The 25,223-nt window shown below is 39.1% G+C and overlaps 1 protein-coding gene across 1 annotated transcript in view; it reads right to left on the reverse strand.

Annotated features, from left to right (window-relative positions):
* LOC126336896 (cell division cycle 5-like protein) overlaps positions 1-25,223 on the reverse strand; it is a 90,180-nt gene that overhangs the window by 1,650 nt on the left and 63,307 nt on the right. The window contains exons 9-14 of the mRNA XM_050001022.1: positions 23,792-23,960; positions 23,565-23,686; positions 19,519-19,695; positions 3,989-4,096; positions 3,744-3,917; positions 2,809-2,937 (exon numbers count right to left, since the gene is read on the reverse strand). Coding sequence (XP_049856979.1) covers positions 2,809-2,937; positions 3,744-3,917; positions 3,989-4,096; positions 19,519-19,695; positions 23,565-23,686; positions 23,792-23,960 — 879 coding nt within the window. The remainder of the gene's footprint in view (positions 1-2,808; positions 2,938-3,743; positions 3,918-3,988; positions 4,097-19,518; positions 19,696-23,564; positions 23,687-23,791; positions 23,961-25,223) is intronic.

The raw sequence follows: 25,223 nt of genomic DNA on the forward strand, positions 1-25,223 counted from the left end.
ATTCTGCAGCAAGACACTGCTCTACCCCATATTGCAAAACCCATCAAAACATACTTGGAAATGTTGAACTGGATAGTCCTACCTGTGAGTTAACGAGCATTTCACTCTCATTTAAATATGTGGCCAAAGGATTCAGCCTTCAGGAATTGTGAAACAAACCCTGTCGTCCAGGACCATGTGCCACAAAGAGCGCAGATCCACCACAAGATGGAAAATTCACAGGCATCTATTGTGCTGGATGAGGCCTAAGAGCTGTAGTGTGCTAGTGAGACAGATGAGAACCTACATCACAGGGAAAACCTCTTAGGAGCCATTTGTGGCCAAGGAGACATGGTGTTGTTGTTGTGGTCTTCAGTCCTGAGACTGGTTTGATGCAGCTCCCCATGCTACTCTATCCTGTGCAAGCTTCTTCATCTCCCAGTACCTACTGCAACCTACATCCTTCTGAATCTGCTTAGTGTATTCATCTCTTGGTCTCCCTCTATGATTTTTACCCTCCACACTGCCCTTCAATGCTACATTTGTGATCCCTTGATGTCTCAGAACATGTCCTACCAACCGGTCCCTTCTTCTAGTCAAGTTGTGCCACAAACTCCTCTTCTCCCCAATTCTATTCAATACCTCCTCATTAGCTATGTGATCTACCCATCTAATCTTCAGTATTCTTCTGTAGCACCACATTTCGAAAGCTTCTATTCTCTTCCTGTCGAAACTATTTATCGTCCATGTTTCACTTCTTCAGAAACGCTTTCCTTGCCATTGCCAGTCTACATTTTATATCTTCTCTGCTTTGACCGTCATCAGTTATTTTGCTCCCCAAATAGCAAAACTCCTTTACTACTTTAAGTGTCCCATTTCCTAATCTAATTCCCTCAGCATCACCCAACTTAATTCGACTACATTCCATTATCCTCGTTTTGCTTTTGTTGATATTCATCTTATATCCTCCTTTCAAGACAAGACATAGCAGTGTTAAATATGGTGGATGGTGGACCTGAGATCATCCACAAAGGGAAACATTCATGAAACTATTTAAATTCTGTACCAATTCAGGGAATGAAGCCACAGTAATTTTAATCTACCATCTTTCATAAATTTTCATGGTGATCCCAATAAAACTTGAATATTGATCATATCTATAATAGTTTAGGATTTACTGTTAAAATGAAATTAACAAGTTTTGTAACAAAGACCTGAATGCTAAAATCTGAACGCTTTAGTCGATCTTAACGATCAACATTTCATATAGAAGTGCATCATTAAAATGACAAAAGTTGGAAATATCATCTCTGTAACTTTATTTACTTAAAAGATACAGTAAATTTAAATTATCAGTATTTTCAGTTAAGCATCATATCATCATTTCCTCCACACAAAACATGTTGAATGATGAGAGCATGACACCTTATTGAAAGACTAGGTTATAGAATATTTGTTGTAAAGTTTAGTGCATAATAGTTACTTTTATTCTTTATTTATTTATCAGAAAGCGCAATGGTGCACGGCTACTGGCCGTGACATACAAAGTTGAGAAGGAAATTGTATTGATTTTATGGAAAAGAATTTGCCATTTATTATGAAATGGATATTATTTTTACTTTATTTAGAGTGTGAAAGTGGTCACACTTTCATTACTTAAATATGTTAAAATGTAAAATAATGTAGAGTAAGCTGTAGCCAATCAGTTGCATGGCTTCAGGGAAGGGAACTGCACTTCAGTTGAACGAAGATGTCTGGCAAGCGGGGCATGTGGCCTGAGACGGGCAGAGAGACAGTTCTGATCTAGACACCAAAGGGAACAGTGCTGGTGAAGACGGGAAAGTGGACAGTCAGTCTTTAGGTAGCTAGGAACTGAAACAACTTAGAAAATTCCGTGTTGTGTGGTATTGTGGGACTTAAGTCTCTCAGTGCTGAGGAGCCACGTGCCTCGTGTGAACTCTTAACTTTTCGCGTGGTTAACGTGGTGGAGTATTGGACCTGTAATTCACGATGAGATTGTGAATGATTGAACAGTGTCAAATGGATATACATTTGAGTGTAACAGTAATTCTAAATACAACCACTTTCGTTATTAGTTTGCTTTCTGAATAAACATTATTCTAACCAAATCACAACTCTGTGGCCTACATCATTTATGGGTCGTTAATTTAGCTCCAGATGTTATTATTACCGTTGTTATATGTTATATTAACATTGTAAGTTTATACAATTTTGCAAACTTACCATCAGCCACACAATTTAACCAAAAGGTCACAAATGTCTAATTTAGGGTGTGTAATGTGACATGTGCAGTTCAAACCCTAGACAAGTTTGAGCCAAGACATTTCGACGAAGAGGAACCACAAGTGAGCCCGAACATCTTTGGGACGTTAGCTCGCATACCCCACCCGCTGTATTATTCTAACATTATTCCCTCTGACTACAACCTTTTTTTATCAACAGCATACAGCCTGTCTGACCGGCACTTCTGGTCATATGAACAAGTACAAAATCGGATTGATTCTTGGATCTCCTCAAAAGATGCTCAGTTCTTCTGCTGCGGGATTTGTATGCTATCCAAATGGTGGGAGGAAATATTGGCCAACGATAGTCAATACTTTGAATAATAAGCTTTCTTGTTAAGTTTTTCACAATAAAACTTCAATCTATGAGAAAAAATGGCAGAAGTACAGTTGTAGACCTAATAATAAAAGGAAGAAACAGTAAATCAAGGTGTAGACGTTAACTGAATAAAACAAGAGGGTCCTTTCTTTAAATAAAAATTAAATTAGTGCAAAATAAAATGGAGCAAAACTTCTCTCAACATACCTCTAATCTTCGTGGTATAGCAGCCATTTCTTGCTGCTGCAGGAATTTGAAAGTTGAAAGCTCGAGATACGACTGTTCCATTTGATCGTACAGGTCATGCAGCTGCTTTATAAGAGCTTGTGCACGAGACTGAAATACAATAATTAAAGACAATGCTTATGTATTGTGTTAGCATTCTAACTAAACTGCACACTTTCATAAGTTCTCTCTGCAAGCAGATGTACAGTGTACTGACAATTAACCCCACAATTCTCAAAGTGACATTACTGATCACAAGGCAGTTACCAAGGCTCTGCAATATATTACTCAAATGTCCTCTCTCATCAAACAGGATAACAAAACTTCCCTGGTTTTCTCATGTGCAGTAACATCTCTTACATTTTAAAACTGCTTGCAAAATTTTCTGTACAATATGCATCTTTCTTTCAGTATAAATGCTTTTTTATTGCTTAAAGAGAGCAGTAGATGTTCATGGTAGTTAAATTTTGCTATTAATTTCAAATATGAGAATGAAGCTGTTGCATTTTAATTCCACAATTTGGCTTAATTCACAGAAGAGCGAGGGTCATCTTTGTTCCAGAATGTTGGCAACAGTGTTATTTACTGTGCAGGCCTACAATAATCATGTAAGAAAATGACCTCTCACTGCCTTCTTGTCAATATAATCATTACACTAAAAAAAATAATAAAGAATATTTGAACGTTAAAGTAGCAAAATTAGGAGCTGTTCACTCTGCAGTAAAATTAATAATTAACAGCAATTGTGGAACATTGAGGCAAACATAAATTCACTGAAACTTGTAGGGGGATGGACTGATGTTCAATTTACGTAAAAGTGTTACATGAAAGCATTCAGCAAAACACACGTACAACCATGTTAATTAGGAATCAGAATTCTGATATACCAATGGACAGTACATGTCTATGTTAAATACCTGATATCCACCAGTAAGTATTTTCAATTTCTTCTCCATTTTGGCAGCTCGCTTTGCTTCTCTTGTCATATGACCTCGATTTTGTTCAAGTCTCTTTTCCAATGATTCAAGACGATCTTTTTTACTTGCAAGATTTGCTCGTGTATATCTGTTTTGTGTGGGCAAGAATAATACCTGCAAATAACCATTTCATTATTACAGAATGTCACACTGAAAACCATTAGGAAAATATTTCTGGTATTTACCTGAGCAAGACATTCTTCCCACACTTGGGTATATGATTCTAGTGACAGTTCTCCATGGCCCATACCCTGCTTGACCACTTCCATTTCTCTCTTAAGAATCTCACGTGCCTGAAAATAAAAATAACTATAAATGAGCACCATCACCTATATCATGCAATATTAATATCACTGATACAAGCATTAAAAAGTATTAACTTCTATAAATGGGCAAAGGTGAATCTAAATATTTCATACACTTCACCACCTCTTCCTCACTGATGGACACAAATACAATTTGTCTATAGTACACAAGACACATGTTTCTTTCCAAATTGACATTTCCTTGATGCCTCAGAATGTGTCCAATCAACTGATGATCCCTTCTTTTTCTTGACATGTACCATAAATTTATTTTTCCTTCAATTCAATTTAGCACCTCCTCATTAGTTATCTGGTTTACCTACCTAATCTTCAGCGTTCGTCTGTAGCATTGCATTTCAAAAGCTTCTGTTTTCTTCTTGCCTGAACCGTTTCTCATCAACGTTTCACTTCCATACAAGGTGACATTCCAGGCAAAATACTTTCAGTGCTTTATCAAGTTCTTCTCACAATATCATATCACCCTATTTCTTCTTAATTTCTTCCACATTTGATGCAGTATCTCCTCATTACTCAATCTACCCATCTAATTTACAACATTCTTCTGTACCACCACATTTCAAAAGCTTCTAATCCCAAATTTCGGTTCTGTACCGCGCTACACATCAGAAATGAACACCTAACATTTAAATTTATAATAGATGTTAACAAATTCTCTCTCTCCCTTTTTTTTCCCACCCTCTGTCATAGTCGTTATTTTGGGGTCAAAATAGTTAAACTCACTGATGATCTCTATCTTTACTTACAGTAGACTACTTACGATTACCTTCATTTTACTTTTGTGGATATTCATCTTATAACCTCTTTTCAAGACACTATCCACTACATTAAACTGCTTTTGCAGGTCCTTTGCTGTCCCTGATAGACTCACAATGATACTAACAAATTACAAAGATTTTATTTCACCTCCTGAATTTTTACTCCTTTTCCAAATTTCTCTTTGGTTTTCTTTACTGTCAGCTCAATGTACAGACTGAATAACAACACTATATCACACCCTTCTCAATTTCTGCTTCTCTTTCTTGCTCTCTGACTCTTATGACTGCAGTCTGGTTTCTGTATGAAATGTAGAAAAACTTGTCACTCACTGAATTTTACCCCTGTTACTTTCAAGATTTCAAAAAACGTATAACAGTCAAAACTATCAAAAGCTCTCTCTATATATCTACAAATACTACTAACATAGTTCTGCCTACCTTTAACATATCCTCTATGCAAGTTGTACATTCCTCGAGAACCCAAACTGATCTTTCCTGAGGTCAGCTTCTGCCAGTTTGTCCGTTCTTCTGTAAGTAATTCATGCCACTACTTTGCAACAAGTAATTATTAAATTGGTGGTTTAATGATATTCTCACCTGCAAACATAAGCCTTCTTTGGAACTGGAATTATTACATCTTTTTGAAGATGACAATATTTTGACTGACAAGATGACAATATTTTCCTGCACATGAAGTGAAACAGTCTTGTCATGGCTGGATCTCAAAAAGAACTCAATAATTCTCTGGAAACTTTGTCCACTCCAGACACCTTGTCTCAACTTAGGTGTGTCAGAGCTTTCTCAAATTATTCTTTGAGTATCATATCTCCTACTTCATCTTTAATTACAAATCTCCCCTTTCTCTAATATTGTTTTAAGTTTTAGCTGCTTTTCTTTTCTCCAGACGTCTGTTTAATTTTCCTGTATTCAGCATCTATCTTCCCCACAGTCATGCACACTTCTACAGCCTATCATTTATTGTCTAGTTATTCCCACTATGCACTTCCTGTCAATCTCATTTCTTAGACTTCTTAATTTTATCTCTCGTATTTTCCCCCATTACTATCAGAATTTCGAAACATATATTCCTGTCAACAGTGTCAAAAGTTTATTCTAAATCTATAAAAGCTAAAAACATATGTTTGCCTTTCCTCACTATCTTCTGAGACCATTCACACATTTCTCCAAAAGCCACTCCAATCTTCCCCATGGTCCATTTGCTGCATTTTTGTCTTTCATCAATTAGATCTAATAACTTGTGCATTATCTAGTGATTCCTACTTGGCTTTCTATTTTTTCCTCTCTCAGGGCAACCCATATTCTATTGTGTTCCTTACCCCTGTATCAATCAATTGTTGGCTAATGCTCTGCCCGACACTCTAAACAACCACTGATTCTTTCAACTTATCCAGATCCTATCTCCTTAACTTCCTACATTTCAGCAATTTCTTTAGATTTAATGTGCATTTATAACAAATATATATAAAAATCCACACCTGTCCCTGGAAATGTGTTACAGTTCAAAACTCGCTATCAAACCTTCTGTCTTACTATGTAATCTCCAGGTCTCTACCACAGAAATTCTTCTTTCACCATTTTTGAACCGGTATTACCAATGATTAAAATATGCTCAGACAAAAATTCTACCATGCAGCTTCCCCTTTCATTCTTCTCCCCTAGTCTGTGTTTTCTACTTTTTTTGCTACTGAATTCCAGTCCCCTATCACAATTATATTTCGGTTTCACTTAACTACTTGAACAATTTCTTTTATCTCCTCATCCATTCTTTCAATCTTCTTATCATCTACAGAGCTAAAACTTGCACTACTATGGTGGGTGTTGGCTTCATGTCTTATCTTGGCTACTGCTGTGGGTTAACTATGCTTTTGATAGTAGTTTACCATACTCCCATTTTCTTGATCATTATCAGACCTACTCCTGCATTAACTCTAATTTATTTTATGTTGATAACACTGTGCTGACCTCAACAGAGGCCCTCTTATTCCTTCCACCACACTTCACTAATTCCTATTATGTTTAACTTCATCCTATTCAATTTCTTGTTTAAATTTTCTAACATATTAACCCAATTAGTGATCTATTACTCCATGCTCTGACCCATGCAACACCAGGTTTTGTTTCTCCTGAAGATAACATCCTCTTGAGTAGACCTTGCCTGGAGATACAATCTGGGGACTATTTTACCTCCAGAATTGTTGTGACTCGCCGATCTTTCAAAGTGCCACCACGCAGTTACACGCGTCCTCTACATGTGGCGCTGTCTGCCAGCCATGCAGCAGCAGTGCCACCTAAGCGCCCAGCCATCCAGCGGCCGCTAGACTTGGACTCAGTTATGATTTGACTGTTAAAGTGTACACATCTTACTCTGTTTACTTGATCTGTGACTTTCATGTATTGCGTCTTCCATGAAATATATTTGTTCAACTTGAAGTTATTACAAGAATATTTCACCCATGAAAATATTATCATCATTAAGCCATACAGTACAGCTGTATGCCCTTGGGAAAAAATAATTTTTATAGTTTCCCCTTGCTTTCATCACAGCATGGCCATGATGGCCCTGCAACTACAGTAAAGGCTGCTGTCTCACTTTCGTATGTGTTTTCTGGCCTCTCCACAGATATCCCTGCGGTGTGGTGATAGCTACGGTATGGCTACCTGTATTGTAGAGGCAAGAAAGCTTCGTCACCTCAGCAACAGCCATGATTTGTTTATTGATTACAATTCACTTACTTTCACACATATTTATCAACTGATAATAATTCCCAAATTCATTTCACTCCCTACAACTTACTATCCTGCTGACAAGGTCATTGGTCAAAATAATGACTGCTTTCAAGGCATAAACTTCAAAGCAGACTTCAATGCCCTTATTAATGACACTATAATGTCATATCCAAACTGTTTAAAACATGATACTTCCAGTAATGTACTGTAGTACTTTGCCCCAGGTGCACCAAGAGGAGAGAGTTTTGGACATTTGACTATGGCTGCCAGATTGCAAGGGCATGAGAACATCTGCACCCCAGCCAGGGCACAACTAGCGAATGAGTTTGGCTCTCTTGAGAAAGACTACCTTGCCATGAATCCTGGCAGACAATGAGGATAACACCACTGTCACGGACCTAGCAGGCACTGGGATGAGAGATATGCACAAGAACCCCCAGAACACACACAGAGATGGAATGTGAAACTTTGGAATTGCTTGAGGACTGTTGACCTGCACAAAAAAGTTTGGCAATGAGAAATAGTCCTACAAAATCATGAACACCAGCACACTATTAAACAAAGACATAAGGCTATCCAGGCCTCAAGCAGACATGGCTGCTAGAAACACGTGAGTGTTGTTGTGTGGCTGCTTTCACAATAACTTGGAACACAATCAACAATGTGCTTGAGTGATTACAGCCAAACACTGGGAACAACCATGGCAGAGAACATGTGAGAAGTCCTCGAATCACATATCAGCCCACAAAAGATCAGAAAATTTAATGCTGTATTGAGAGCCATAATCACAAAATGGTGGTCAGTCAATGGAAATTTGATCTGCCAATCAGAACAATGAGACGATGAAAAATTCAGGCAGCGGTGAGCTAACAGAAAAGCCAGGAGATGTGAAGATCCCAGAGGGTTGGACACCTGAAAAGCAAGGGGACATGGAGGCATGTCAACGCATTACCTTTTCAGTCTGTTAACTTTTATTCCAATCCTTAAGCCCATCTAACTGTTTGTAATTTTTTAACTTATTCTTTTCATGTTCCATGTTGAGTGGATGAATCCATGTGGTCCACTGCTTGGGACACTTGATCATTCAATTGAACATTTTAATTTCCTTGTCTGACATCTGCCTCCCAAAGCTGTGATAAAGTTGCTTCTGTGACAACTACCACAGCCAATCAACGTGGGAACTGTACCACCCCTCATCACATAGATGCTAAACATAGGAGATGAAAGCCACTGATTGCCAACTCACTGCCGCACTGTTACAAGTCGCTCTGCGCATCTTGCCTGCCTTGCATCTAGCACACATACTGTCATGCTACTGACTATGTCCTACCTCTCAATAAGCGAGTCGTGTCCATGCCCAGTCAAATCAGACCTGAGATTTGTATTTGTATAAAAGATATTGTAATAAATGTAAACAATCTATGTTTAAACCCTTTAATTATTCTATTTTATTTGCTTATCAATCCTTTAAACTCATAATATTTTGGTATGCAATGTGGATGATCTCGTTGCTAATTTGCAATTTACTGCATTATGTTTCTGTTATAATTAAATACAAAGATTTTACTCTACTCTTTCCTTCCTGGTTTTCATAAATTGAGATAACATACTTCATCTCTATTCTTCCTGTCAGATCAGTAGCTTACAGTTTGTTATGCGTGGTAAGTAGGTCTGTACAGTGGTACTTCTACCTTACAGTAGTTTATCTCTTACAACTACGCCAAGCAAAACTGCATAATTATCTGTCCAAAACTGCTGTTCATTATATGTTTGTTTGTGACATTACCATCATATCAGAAAGGCTAAACAACTTTCATTTCACACAACCACATTTTCAGCTTGATGTTTGTTCGGACATCAGCATGTATACCATGATTTTTGTGGGAAAAAATTCATAGACTGGTCAGACATTTGCTATGTGCAAAATTGTATTTGTGACCTTTAGCTCATCTAGGCTTACTTGACAACTCCAGTGTCTACTATATTTTAACAAAAAACAGGAAAAGCCAGCTAAATAAAAAGTGAAACATTTCTGAAGACATAATATTCATTATTCACTGGAATACAGTTCAATCATTCAGTACTTTAACACATTATGTAGCTATCATCAAGAAGGAGAACCTTCAAAGATGTGGAATGAGTCATGTTATACATTACTAAAAGACAGTCACAGACACTTAACCCGTATAATGTGTTAACAATAAACTATCACTGTACCACCTGAGGCTATTCATTCTCATGACAGCTTAATCTGATCTAGTAATTAGATGGAAAGCTACAATCTTTAAGAAAGTTGATCCCTTCTGAGGTATATTAAACAGCTGCTGCTTATCTGCTATTCATCATCACTTAATATTTACATGACTACAAAAGTATTTTTCAAAGAAAATATTTACCTGCATCTGTAAATACTGAGTCTATTAACAGTTAATTACTATCTATCATTTAGCTTTAGAAGGAACACTACTACTCGAGAAACCACTAACAGAACTTTTCAATCCCTGAACATTAAGTGAAAATATGCATAATGAGGCAATGCTCTCGTCTTTAGGTTAGTGCAATGAGAGATACTTCTTAATGCAAAACATGCCGAACTGGGCTTATTGATTCCGTTTCATGTGTTTATATCCAGTTGGACCCCAATGAATTTTACACACTGTGTTTTATTTAATTTATGACCATAACCTAGAGCAAACAGATAATTACTATTTGCTTGAAAGCTGTATGATATGGGTCTTTAAAGAGTCCTGATTAGTATGATTGTGCCATAAGCAAACATTTCATTGCAACATGACATTTTGTTCACAAGTGCCAATGTACACTCTTTGGTTCTTAGGGAAATGAAAGATGTAAATATCTTTGCTGCGTGCAAAATTGTATTTGTGACCTTCAGCTCATCTAGGCTTACTTGACAACTCCAGTGCCTACTACTACTACTACTACTACTACTACTACTTAAAAAAAAAAAGCCAGCTAAATAAAAATTGAAACATTTCTGAAGACATAATATTCATTATTCACTGGACAATGGCTCTGAGCACTATGGGACTTAACATATATGGTCATCAGTCCCCTAGAACTTAGAACTACTTAAACCTAACTAACCTAAGGACAGCACACAACACCCAGTCATCACGAGGCAAAGAAAATCCCTGACCCCGCCGGGAATCGAACCCAGGAACCCGGGCGTGAGAAGCGAGAACACTACCGCATGACCACGAGCTGCAGACTATTATTCACTGGAAAACAGTTCAATCATTCAGTCCTTTACCACATTACGTAGCTATCATCAAGAAGGAGAACCTTCAAAGATGTGGAATGAGTCATGTTATAGCCTTAACAGTATTACTGAATACTGCTACTCACAAAACTGTGGAAAGAAAGACTATTATTTTATTTGACTGAACTAGAGTAGAGCAAAACATTGTCATTAGGCTTAGCTGCAAAGCTAAGAATATATGCAGGTGTTGCACCTCCCATGGGCATTAGTGGTGAACGGAAGTCATCACTTGCTGCAGTGGATATGTTATTCTGTGCAGCCACTGCATTCCTGGTGACAGCTGTGGACGGTGCTTCTTTTCTTCAAGAAAGGAGAGGTTAATATCACTCTGTTCAAAGGAGAGTAAATTATGCATCAAATTAGACTGTTTCAGTAGTAATCGTAGTGAGAGACTACGGAGGTGCGAACTTAGAAGCACGAAATGTGGCTGGTGAAAGTATCTACCAGCCACACACCGTGAAACAATTCATATATTTGCACCTCCCTTATGAGCCAGTACTTAAATACTACTGTATCTCCAAAACAATGATGTTATTGGAGCAAGCTATGTTGAAGTTATCAAACTAGTGGACCTCCTAGATCTTTTTACTAATTTGGAATGTTTGGTGGCAATGCAGTGTTCTGATGTAGCCTTAACAGTATTACTGAATACTGCTACTCACAAAACTGCTTACTCTTCTTGAATGCTGCTAAATCAGCATCAGGTTTAACGATAAGGTGTTCTTTTTCTAGTATTGTGTAATGGTAGTAATAATCACTGTATTTTCAGGGGTGACCAGCATCATTCATTGTGTAGGTTGCACAGGTGGCACACAAAACACTGGGCCCGAGTACTAGCCAGCTCATTGTCATCCGCGAATAGTCATCTGTGAATAGTCATCTATTGTTTTGAAGGTGTTGCAACTACATTTTGTACTGTCAATATGAAATCCAATGTGACTTGATCAAGAAGTGTGAAGTAAATCTCTCTGTAAGATGTATTCTATGTAAGACAGAGTTGTCTTTAGTCCTGAGACTGGTTTGATGCAGCTCTCCATGCTACTCTATCCTGTGCAAGCTTCTTCATCTCCCAGTACCTACTGCAACCTACATCCTTCTGAATCTGCTTAGTGTATTCATCTCTTGGTCTCCCTCTACGATTTTTACTCTCCACGCTGCCCTCCAATGCTAAATTTGTGATCCCTTGATGCCTCAGAACATGTCCTACCAACCGGTCCCTTCTTCTTGTCACGTTGTGCCACAAACTCCTCTTCTCCCCAATTCTATTCAATACCTCCTCATTAGTTATGTGATCTACCCATCTAATCTTCAGCATTCTTCTGTAGCACGATATTTCGAAAGCTTCTATTGTCTTCTTGTCTAAACTATTTATCATTCACGTTTCACTTCCATACGTGGCTACACTCCATACAAAAACTTTCAGAAACGACTTCCTAACATTAAATCTATACTCGATGTTAACAAATTTCTCTTCTTCAGAAACACTTTCCTTGCCGTTGCCAGTCTACAGTTTAAATCCTCTCTACTTCGGCCATCATCAGTTATTCAGTTTTGGAAAAAAGAATCAAGCCCTGTCTGTTCGTATACCAGCTATAATTATGGATATCTGAGCACGAATGACCAGAGTCCAAAGAAGTCGACATGTAAACTGTCTCAACACGTGAATGTTTCACGTAGTTCTTCTCACTGTGTTTTACACCATATAGGGATGATGCCCTAGATGTCCAAGAACTGAAGGGGGAAGATAAGGCAAAATGTGACTATGTCAAAAAATTCAAAGTGGAATGTTAGATCTGCTGTTGTATTTCATGATTGATGAAGCCTGGTTCCACCTGACACGACTTGTGACCTCCCAGGACACAAGATACTGGTCAACAAACAATGATTAATGAGGAATCTCTTCACAGTGAAAAAATCAGAGTGTGGTGTGTTGTGTCAGCACATCAGATAGTAAATTCCATTTTTTTTAAAGAACAGTAAAAACTGCTGTGTATACGCAGATCGTTGAGGGATTTTACCCACAGTTGACCCATACAAGCGTACGAATGCTGCCTTTCAAGAGGGTGGGATGACTTGTCCCCTTTCACACATGCCAGTCTTATGAATTCATGAAAGATTCACAGAAGAAAGAAGAAGGAAGCAGTGGCGCTATCACCCGCCATTCTTAAATAACCTGATTTCTGAAACCGAGACGAGAATACAAAATCGGGTGGATAAACTGGTGATGACCTTTGGCATGAAAAGGAAAACGAAAATTGTCTTTTGGAATATAAGAAAGGCCTTTACATATGTCTGCTTGTGTCTGTATATGTGCGGATGGATATGTGTGTGTATGCGAGTGTGTACCTGTCCCTTTTCCCCCCTAAGGTAAGTCTTTCGCTCCCGGGATTGGAATGACTCCTTACCCTCTCCATTAAAACCCACATCCTTTCGTCTTTCCCTCTCCTTCCCTCTTTCCTGATGAAGCAACCATGGGTTGCAAAAGCTTGATATTTGTGTGTGTGTTTGTGTGTTTTTATTGTGTCTATCTACCAGCGCTTTCCCGTTTGGTAAGTCACAGCATCTTTTTTTAATATATTTCTCCCATGTGGAATGTTTCAAAAACACACAAATATCAAGCTTTCGCAACCCACAGTTGCTTCATCAGGAAAGAGGAAAGGAGAGGGAAAGACGAAAGGATGTGGGTTTTAAGGGAGAGGGTAAGGAGTCATTCCAATCCCGGGAGCAGAAAGACTTACCTTAGAGGGAAAAAGGGATAGGTGTACACTCGCGCGTGCCCCCCCCCCCCACACACACACACACACACACACACACACACATATACAGACACAAGCAGACATATTTAAAGGCAAAGAGTTTGGGCAGAGATGAAAGTTGAGGTGGAAGTACAGAGGCAAAGATGTTGTTGAGTGACAAGTGATGTATGAGGGGCAGCAACTTGAAATTAGCGAAGGTTGAGGCCAGATGGGTAATGGCAAGAGAGGATATATTGAAGGGCAAGTTCCCATCTCTGGAGTTCTGATAGGTTGGTGTCAGTGGGACCATGTGACAAAGAGAATGAAGAACAAAGATTCCAAGACTTACCAAGCGGGAAAGTGCCGGTAGACAGGCACAATAAAAAAAACACACACACACACACACACACACACACACACACACAAAATTTCGAGCTTTCGCAACCGGCGGTTGCTTCGTCAGGAAAGTAGGAAGGGGAAGGAAAGATGAAAGGATGTGGGTTTTAAGGGAGAGGGTAAAGAGTCATTCCAATCCCAGGAGCGGAAAGACTTACCTTAGAGGGAAAAAAGGATAGGTATATACTCGCGCGCGCACACACACGCACACACGCACACACACACACACACACACACACACACATCCATCCATACATATACAGACACAAGCAGACATATTTAATGGCAAAGAGTTTGGGCAGAGATGTCAGTCGAGGCGGAAGTGCAGAGGCAAAGATGATGTTGAATGACAGGTGAGGTATGAGTGGCGGCAACTTGAAATTAGCGGAGATTGAGTCCTGGTGGATAACGAGAAGAGAGGATATATTGACGGGCAAGTTCCCATCTCCGGAGTTCGGATAGGTTGGTGTTGGTGGGAAGTATCCAGGTAACCCGGACGGTGTAACACTGTGCCAAGATGTGCTGGTCGTGCACCAAGGCATGTTTAGCCACAGGGTGATCCTCATTACCAACAAACACTGTCTGCCTGTGTCCATTCATGTGAATGGACAGTTTGTTGCTGGTCATTCCCACATAGAAAGCGTCACAGTGTAGGCAGGTCAGTTGGTAAATCACGTGGGTGCTTTCACACGTGGCTCTGCCTTCAATCGTGTACACCTTCCGGGTTACAGGACTGGAGTAGGTGGTGGTGGGAGGGTGCATAGGACAGGTTTTACACCGGGGGCGGTTACAAGGGTAGGAGCCAGAGGGTAGGGAAGGTGGTTTGGGGATTTCATAGGGATGAACCAAGAAGTTACGAAGGTTAGGTGGACGGCGGAAAGACACTCTTGGTGGAGTGGGGAGGATTTCAAGAAGGATGGATCTCATTTCGGGGCAGGATTTTAGGAAGTCGTATCCCTGCTGGAGAGCCACATTCAGAGTCTGATCCAGTCCCGGGAAGTATCCTGTCACAAGTGGGGCACTTTTGGGGTTCTTCTGTGAGAGGTTTTGGGTTTGAGAGGATGAGGAAATGGCTCTGGTTATTTGCTTCTGTACCAGGTCGGGAGGGTAGTTGCGGGATGCGAAAGCTGTTTTCAGGTTGTTGGTGTAATGGTTCAGGGATTCAGGACTGGAGCAGATTCGTTTGCCACGAAGGCCTAGGCTGTAGGGAAGGGACCGTTTGATATGGAATGGGTGGCAGCTGTCATAATGGAGGTACTGTTGCTTGTTGGTGGGTTTGATGTGGACGGATGTGTGAAGCTGGCCATTGGACAGATGGAGGTCAACGTCAAGGAAAGTAACAATTTGTCCATTAATATGCATATCGGGTTTGCACCCATCTTCAGCTGGCAAATTACATGGATCTTCAGTTACTACAGTAGTACAATCTTGACGGTAATTTGGATGCTGCAGCAGGCCTGTGCAAAAGCAACGACTCCAATCATTTACTTCAATTTCGCGAGTTTAAAGTCATACACGATCAGTTGTTCATTTGTTCATTGTTCACAACTGATAGTGTATGACTTTAAACTCGCGAAATTGAAGTAAATGATTGGAGTCGTTGCTTTTGCACAGGCCTGCTGCAGCATCCAAACTGCTGTCGAGATTGTACTACTGTAGTAACTGAAGATCCATGTAATTTGCCAGCTGAAGATGGGTGCAAACCCGAAATGCATATTGGCGTAAATAAAAAAACGCATTAAAAAGTGGCTGGTTGCCGTATTTTTTCAGTGAAATGTCAAGGAAAGTGGCATGGGATTTGGAGTAGAACCAGGTGAATCTGATGGAACCAAAGGAGTTGAGGTTGGAGAGGAAATTCTGGAGCTCTTCTTCACTATGGGTCCAGATCATGAAGATGTCATCAATAAATCTGTACCAAACTTTGGGTTGGCAGGCTTGAGTAACCAAGAAGGCTTCCTCTAAGTGACTCATAAATAGTTTGGCATACGAGGGGGCCATCCTGGTACCCATGGCTGTTCCCTTTAATTGTTGGTATGTCTGGCCTTCAAAAGTAAAGAAATTGTGGGTCAGGATGAAGCTGGCTAAGGTGACGAGGAAAGAGGTTTTAGGTAGGGTGGCAGGTGATCGGCGTGAAAGCAAGTGCTCCATTGTAGCGAGGCCCTGGACGTGCGGGATATTTGTGTATAGGGAAGTGGCATCAATGGTTACAAGGTTGGTTTCTGGGGGTAACAGACTGGGTAAGGATTCCAGGCGTTCGAGAAAGTGGTCGGTGTCTTTGATGAAGGATGGGAGACCGCATGTAATGGGTTGAAGGTGTTGATCTACGTAGGCAGAGATACATTCTGTGGGGGCTTGGTAACCAGCTACAATGGGGCGGCCGAAATGTTTGGGTTTATGAATTTTAGGAAGTAGGTAGAAGGTAGGAGTGCAAGGTGTCGGTGGGGTCAGGAGTTTGATGGAGTCATGTGAAAGGTTTTGTAGGGGGCCTAAGATTCTGAGGATTCCTTGAAGCTCCGCCTCGACATCAGGAATGGGATTACCTTGGCAAACTTTGTATGTGGAGTTGTCTGAAAGCTGACCCAGTCCCTCAGCCAGTGTGACAACACACCCTCTACCATAGATTCATTGACTTTCAAAAGGCTTTCGACTCTATCAAACAAAGAGTCACATGGGATACACTTGCAAAGTAAAGCAGTCTAACGAATATTATTAACATCATCAAGGAAATGTATGAAGACTATGAATGCCAAGTACTATATAATGGAGAACTAACAGAACATTTCCAAGTTAATTCGGGGGTATGACAAGAGTGTATTCTTTCGGCAACACTATTTGGTTTTCATGTTGGACCATGTGACAAAGAGAATGATGTGGGGACGGAAGAAAGGTGCACAATGGGGGATGTGGGATAGGCTCAAAGATCTAGATTTCGCAGACGACATCTGCTTAATGGCATAACGATATCCAGACATCGAAGAGAAACTGGCCACGTTACGGAGAGAGGCAGAAGTTGCAAGCCACAAGATAAATGTTTGCAAAATCAAAGCAATGCAGATAAATTCGACCATCACAATTAAGCTGGTCATTAATGGCAGGTCCAATATTTCCTCTATCTCAGAAGTATAGTCAAGACTACAGGAGGCACTGAGGACAATGCCCATAGTCGCATCTGCAAAGCAAATGGTGCGTTTGTACAATTGTACAATGTTTGGAGAAATAGGAAAATCTCAAAGAAGACCAAACTCTGGCTTTTCATAACAATGTGAAGGCTGTTCTGTTGTATGATTGCAAAACTTGGAAGGTGACTGACAACATCAAAAACCAGCTCCAAGTTTTTATCAATCGCTGCCTTCAGCTTATTTTAAATTTGAGATGGCCAGATGTAATGACAAATGAAGATGTTCGGAGGGAGACAAATCAGCAACCAATCAATATAAAAATCAAGAAAGAAAATGGAACTGGATTGGGCATACATTGAGAAAACCAGATGGAGTTGTTGAAAGGGTGACGTTGAACTGGAACCCTCAAGGAGTTAGAAAATTTGGTCATCCCAAACAGACCTGGAAAAGGACAATCAAGAGAGAAGCTGCAGAGGATGGGAAAACCTAGAGTGAAGAGAAGAGACTTGCTAGAAATCGTACCAGATGGAGGAATTTTGTCATGGCCCTATGTTGCAGAGGGAACAACAGCAACTACGTCAGTCAGTCAAGTCAGTCCAACAACAAGTGTCAGCGTGTGAACCATTCAACGAAACATCATCTCGATGTGGGCTTTTGAAGCCAAAGGCACTACCCATGATGACTGCATGACGCAAAGTTTTACTCCTTGCCTGGGCCCGTCAACACCAACATTGGACTGTTAATGACTGGAAACATGTTTCCTGCTCGGATGAGTCTTGTTTCAAATTGTTTGGAGCAGATGGACATGTATGGGTATGGAGACAACCTTAAGAATCCATGGACATTGCAAGTAAGCAGGCTCTGTTCAAGCTGGTAGAGACTGTAGTGATGTGGGGCATATGTAGTTGGAGTGATATGGGACCCCTGATATGTCTAGATACGACTCTGATAGGTGACATATTTGTAAGCATCCTGTCTGATCACCTGTATGCATTTGTGTGCATTGTGCATTCCGATGGACTGGGGCAATACCAGCAGGAAAATGCGACACCCCACATGTCCAGAATTGCTACAGAGTGGCTCTAGGAATACTCTTCTGAGTTTAAATACTTCTGCTGGCTACCAAATTACCCAGATGTGAATATTACTGAACATATCTGGAATGCCTTGGAACATGCTGTCCAGAAGGATATCCACCCCTCGTAGTCTTAGGGATTTATGGACAGCCCTGCAGGATTCAAGGTTTCAATTCCTTCCAGCACTACTTCAGACATTACTTAAGTCCATGTCACGTCATGTTGCGGCACTTCTGTGTGCCCTTGGGAGCTGCTCTACACGATATTAGGCAGGTGTATCAGTTTCTTTGGCTCTTCAGTATACTATCACAGTAAGGATCGTATCCAGAAAATGTGACAGATGTAGTTAACATTTAACAAAACTATTCGATGATGAACTGTTTTGGTTCAGAATATGTTGAATGCAATCACACACTTTCATCTAATAGGTATGCAAAGAAACCATTCCTTTAGAAGCATGCAGTTTTGTTCTAATTAATTTGCAGTTTCTAGACGGTAGTATAACACATGCACCTGTAACTACACAAACCAGTATATCTACCTACTTCTCTCAAAAATAAAGATATATATCGAATATCTCTATGATGATTTCAGTAACTGCGGCATATACATATATGCGACATACTTCTGATGTCAGGCATCTTAAATAACCATAAAAGAGTTCCAATCAAAATTGTACAGGGAAGCATGGGGGGTACTAAAGACAAAGCAGGCAGTAACGGTTATCCTGCAACAACTATAAGAAAAACTAATCTCAATTGGAAGATTGGGTTGAACATTGTCATGCTTTACTACACAAGGTCCTACTGGACATAGGATGGATACTGTCCTCGAACTGACATAACTATCCGGTTATAGAATGATCTTAAGTGAAATGTTGAGTATAGGATCTGGTACACTCTGGAATTTTTCTCATTTACAAATCACTGCTGAGGACAGCAGGTGTTACAAGTTACAGAAAAAATACATGGAGTGATTGGGGATTGAATCCCAACTTCTGTATTTGTCATCTTACTGTTACGCACTCGGCCACCAAACCAACACAATTGCTGGATTCTAATAATGTTCATCACAGTGACTCTGTATGGCTGTTGCTTTTCATTAAACTCTACATAGCTGATTCTGAGACAAAATCCAATACTATACGTTACATTTCAGAAGGCAAAAGATTACCCCACCCAACTTGTTGACTGAGCCCTACATTCTGTAGTTAACTCAGATAAAAGATACAAGAATAACTGTAAAATTTACATTTCAATAAATCAAGGAAGTATTACTACCTGTGCTACTTGGTCCTGAGAATAATTTGAATATGGGTGTTGCTCAAGGTATGCAAGATGTTGTGCCTGTGTCATAATCTGTCCTCTCTTCTTGGCTTCCTGCTGGCTGGCGACAGGGGAGTAGACAGCATCATAGTGAAGCATTGTTATCATTTCACTTTTGATCAGCTCTTCAGCCTGAAAATTTATGCAATTATACAATCATCTTGAAGAAACTTGATTCCTTAAACTATTACATACACATTGCTGAAACACTTTTAACAAGGAGATACTCATTTGACACAACATGGTTTTATGGAAGGTTTTCACTTGGATGAGGTCAGAATCTTTAATTCTGTAGACATGGTGTACTGCCAGAATTGGAAACAACATAGTTATAACCTCACCATAAATGCTTTTACAGTTACACTCAATAGATAATCAAATACAGTGTAAGCAAAACACGTTCAGCTTATGGTTTGCTAGTAACAGTGGCCATCATCACAAACAAAAAGAAACATCATACTTCAACAAATTCCAAACAACCCGGTCTTTTAACTTTTTAAGTCTGACAGACTGACTGTCACTTGCGATAGTAATACTTCTGTTTGCTTACTGCACCTGTTACCTTTAAAGAGGAGCTAATATGGAAGAGCTAAGTGATGTGTAAGAGAAAGTCTGCTCTCGTAACCTATGACCAACAGTAAAACTGAAATAGGATAGAAAGATCAGAGATCAAAGCTTATGACAGATGAAGAAAAGATGAAAGTCAGAAAGCAATGAGCAAAAGTTTACAGAAAATTGTGAAAGTACATAATAAAAAGAATGAACATTGGAAGGAAAACAACCCAGCCTGTTTCTCACTAAATAACTGCATTATTGCATAGGAAATAACAACAGATGAGTGACAAGCCTATTACCAGGAATAATTTTAAGATAAACAACTTACCCCACAAAACTCTAAAAGATGATGCATAACCACAAATTTTATTACAACACCGAGTCCACACGTGTGATGAGACTTCATAATTCACAGAACTTTCAAGTACTGTATGATAATAAAAAGTTGACATTTGCTGGTGACCTCAAAGATATTTGCTCCAGGAGACATATGGCTACAGATAGGTTTATTTAATGTACAACTTAAAAATATTTCTGGGGATGACCCCTGCCAGAATGTGTCAAGTTCAAAAATGTGTCTGAAATACAAAAGGCAATTTTTGATATAACCATTCTTCCTCAGAAATATTACAGATCAAAAAAGATCTCTTTGTCTGCTTCATAGGCGACAATAACGTGCTTCTCTGAAATCAAATTCAATGAGAATATCAGTACAAAGGGCACCACTGGAAGAGAAAACATGCCACAGTCAACTCAAACTATGACAGATAGACGGTGCAGCCACCGTATATCAAAGTCAAATCATGTCACTGCTGTTGTTCAACTTCTTCTTGGACAATACTCAACAGACCATCTCGAAACGCCATTTTTTTTTAACTTAATGTCTCCCTCCAAAATTCAATAAGGTATTCAACTGATAATCCCATAATGTGCAACACTTGCGAAGAACTTCCAAAATTATCAAAATGAATATGTAATAAATCAATTCACTGTCAAATTCTGTGGAGTTAAATTTAAGTATTCAGTTGAAATCCCTGAAAAAAATTTTAGTTCTTACTCATGTCCCAGAAAATCTAGGAGCAGAAACACCAGTTGAATGTGAAAACAAAGATAAAAGATCACCAGATATGAATATGCTGCTTCAAAAATAGTCTTAAATACTGAGTAAAAACAGGAAATGCATTCAAATTTCACTTGAATAATTCTTTTAAAAGAAATTAAATAATGCACGCCGAAAACAAGTTAAGTGAATTACCCACAGATTTTAGAAATGTGAATTCATTCACAATGTTATCTCTTTGTATAGATAATGAAGTTTATAAATGAGCTTCGGTAGAGGAAGGACTACTTTTAATGTTCAAGCAAATACACACACACACACACACACACACACACAAAACACTGGAACAAGTACCTCTAACTCAATCTGATACCGTACAGAAAGACTGAAAGCAGGAATGGCACAGCAATTCCTATACTTGGATATCATAAAGTAATCAGTGTCTGCCGAACCATCCATATTTTGGAGAAAACAAATGCAGCTGCAGTTCCATACCTGAATTTGGCAAAGAACTTCAGTTCCTTTTCAGTCATTATTTACAATCATCTATAACTTAAGATATTTTAAAGATACATTTCAACACAACTTACAGAAGAAAAACTTCGCTAATGAAACAGCCCGAAGCTTGCAGATCCTCATGCTATGGTGCTTGGAGATGAATGGAATAAAGAAACAGAGATGGTGTGGCAAGATAGGAAATCATATGATAAACTATGTTGGCCCTTGAGCAATAGGTATGATGGTGAGGTATTACAGAGAAATGACATGTTGTGCATCGTCATGTTTTTGCAGCATAAAGACTGTTCCATAAAATTTCGGTGTGCAACCGCATAAAATCAGCTTCTTCTTCGGCTCACTCTGAAGATGGCTGGACGGTATTCAGCCGAAGTATTAGAAGAAGACGCTGAATTGATGTGGCTGCACGCCCAAAATTTTATGGAACACAAATAACATGTTGTTATTCATGCTGAAGGTATCATATTTAATTTGTCTGCTCTATACTAAAATTGGATTGCTTATCTCACAATTCTGACAGTATGAAATGTTAAGGGGCTACAAAAATTAAAAAAGATATGATCCCTACTGAGAATGTTGTTACATCCATGTTTGTTTAGGAACACACGAGGAAAATCTGGAACAATATGAACAAGTATATAGTGCTAACCTATATGGTGATATGACATCCCATGATCCAGATTAGACAAACTATAAATTCTTAAATATTTTTCCACAATACTGAGCAATTATATTTGTCACATGTACAAGAAACTCTACTGAAAGTCAAGGAATAATGCTATTACAAAGAAAAACTATTATCTGTAACATAGATATTATTATTGTCTTTGTTCTTTTTGGTGTGGGAGGGGGGGGGGGAAGCACGACACACACTTGCTTGTTCTTGTTTGGATAGGATTCCATTGTGTTCAATCAACATAATAAGGTGTGTACATGTTTTATTATTTGAGCAGTGAGCTCCAATATATGTATAAAATAGCGTTGTTAATTTTAACTGTAACCTGCACCACATATCCCATTTGCTTATTCCATCATTTTTAAAAGAATTTCAGACACTGCGCCAGTAGCAAGCTGAACATTGCTAGGCGGCGACAACTGGCCGCCATTAAGCGGCAATTTCAAATTATTGTAATTATTATCCTGTTCATTCCACAGGTGATGCTGGAGATCGGCGATATTATTTATTCCATCTATGATCTTTAGGAAACTGGCATTTTCAAACTACTTAATGATTTATTCACACAATTTATGTTACACAGACTTGGCCTGCATTAAGATGTAATGAAATCACACATATTTCCTTACGCATTGAAAACGGTGAAATACTTCTTTGGTATGTGTCTACAGCCTATAACAACTAGCTGTTTTTGAGCATGGATTTGTCTAAATGATTTCAATAATTATTCAGGAACCCACACAGCATTATAGTGTCAGTAAAATCTAAGAACGATCAGTGCCTTCGCATATCTTTGCAGTGGAACCCAAAATCAAATTAAAAATATCAATACAAACTAAATAAAATAAAATAAAGAAAACAAACACATTAATAGGTTATAGATAGATACATGACAGTGAGTAGCAATCTATTCTTCTCACAAGTAAAATAAGGGAAAAGCAGAGACTCATATCACTAAAGCAAGCACGTACATTTGGGTGTTGTGTGTGTGTGTGTGTGTGTGTGTGTGTGAGCAAGAGCTTGAAAGCTAGTGTTAACTGTTTTCTATTACGCATTGCTGCATCACACACTAGTCTTCACAGGTAAGTGGTGGTCTGTCCCTCATTTCACGTACTTTTCCATCTTGCTGTTATCCTTTTCATACTGTTGTTACACACACACACACCTGGTGAGACATAGCACAGTTCCACTCACCTTTTGTAACTCTGTGAGAGGTGGGTCAGTGTGAGGCGGTCTTAACACCGCTGTGTTTATTTCTTGAGGACGAGGTAAGTCCCTCTGTACAGCCTGAGATCGTGCACGCATTTCTTCCTCACCTACCACACAAGATCGAGCATTAGCTTTAATTTCATTAGCAAATGCATTAATATCAGGAAATATTCATTAGTTATCCTTAGATAAAAAATTAATTCTGAACTTACGTTTGGCCTGCAACTCAGCTGCATATCGAGCATCAACATCTGCCTGATCTTCGATTGAATTTGTTGCTTCTGGTGCAACTTCATGCTCCTCTTCTTCAGGCACAACAATTTCATAGTCATTGCGTGGTGCAGGGAGTGACCCCAAACTCTGCCGAAGTTGCTCCTTCAGCTGAACAAGCAGTATAATTTCACCTACAGGATGCTTTTACATATCTCATGCAAACAAAACTTTTACTAAACTATGCACAGAAACAAGTCCAGAGTGGAAAAGCTTCGACAAAAACATAAATTCTTATAATAAATATATATCTCCTACCACAATATTTACATGTAGTTTTGGTACTGGGTCTTTAATTATTTCTGAGACAAACACTATCCCATTGATTCGTAATAAAAAACTAGGAAATTTTTCCTCTTCTATTCTTGTACAGTTTATTTTTGAATGCGGCTTTAATTCCTTGTACCACAAATTAAATTTTTATGACCATCAATCAATACTACTCTTGATTTTAGGCTTTAATTCTTGATTCTCATCTGTTCGCGCATTTCCAAAACAGAGATGCAATAACAGTATTCAATCAATTCCATTCTAGCAAGTTTCAACAATGTGTGACTATTCGACGTGGTGGAAGAACTTACACTACTGCACTTTATGAGGCATTCAGTCACTGTTACCCATGCAACTGAAGTAGGTGAATTTCCATGTGAGCTTTATTAAATTTTCAAAGTGACTGAATAAACGTCAGTATCTGGAGTAATTTCCACCATATACTTTGCACAATCTAATGAGCATCGAGGATGTCTTCATCTCCTACCACAGCGTTAAGTGAACTTTTGGTACGATCTGTAGTTATTTAGTAAAGTTGAGAACCTTCATCGCAAGGTTCTCAAAGGCATTGGACACCCTTCTATCTAACCCAGAAGGCTCAGCACATGGAAATAAGGTGTGCACACTGTTCACTGCACATGAATACACTATCACTCTTGAAGAAGGTAGGAACAGTAGCTGTAAACTAACAAAGGATTATGCTACACTGAGCACCCTGAAGAAAGTGGCTCATTGATTGTCTGTATCAGCTCTTGTAGCATAATATGAATGTGCCGTACCACACAAAAAACATTAATGTTTCTAGAAAAGTACTGAATTCAGACATTTACATATTCAGCTTAAACCCAGATCTGGTTTTATATGGTTTCTGTCTCTTCCCAAAAATGCCAGTATTGTTTTGAGGCACCTGCAGCAGTATGTTGCCTTATTAAGTGTATTGTAAATACGCTCCCAAGGAAACTTATTCCATAACCTTTAAAAAAGCTTGAAGCCTTTCCACATTGTGATGCCATGGGCTGTGTCCACAGCTGAATTAGTTTGCACACAGTTTTCAATACAAACAATTCATTTAAAGCTGTACACGTAATATATAGACATCATATC

This window comes from Schistocerca gregaria, chromosome 1 (genome assembly GCF_023897955.1).
Source record: "Schistocerca gregaria isolate iqSchGreg1 chromosome 1, iqSchGreg1.2, whole genome shotgun sequence".
NCBI classification, from domain to species: Eukaryota; Metazoa; Arthropoda; class Insecta; order Orthoptera; family Acrididae; genus Schistocerca; species Schistocerca gregaria.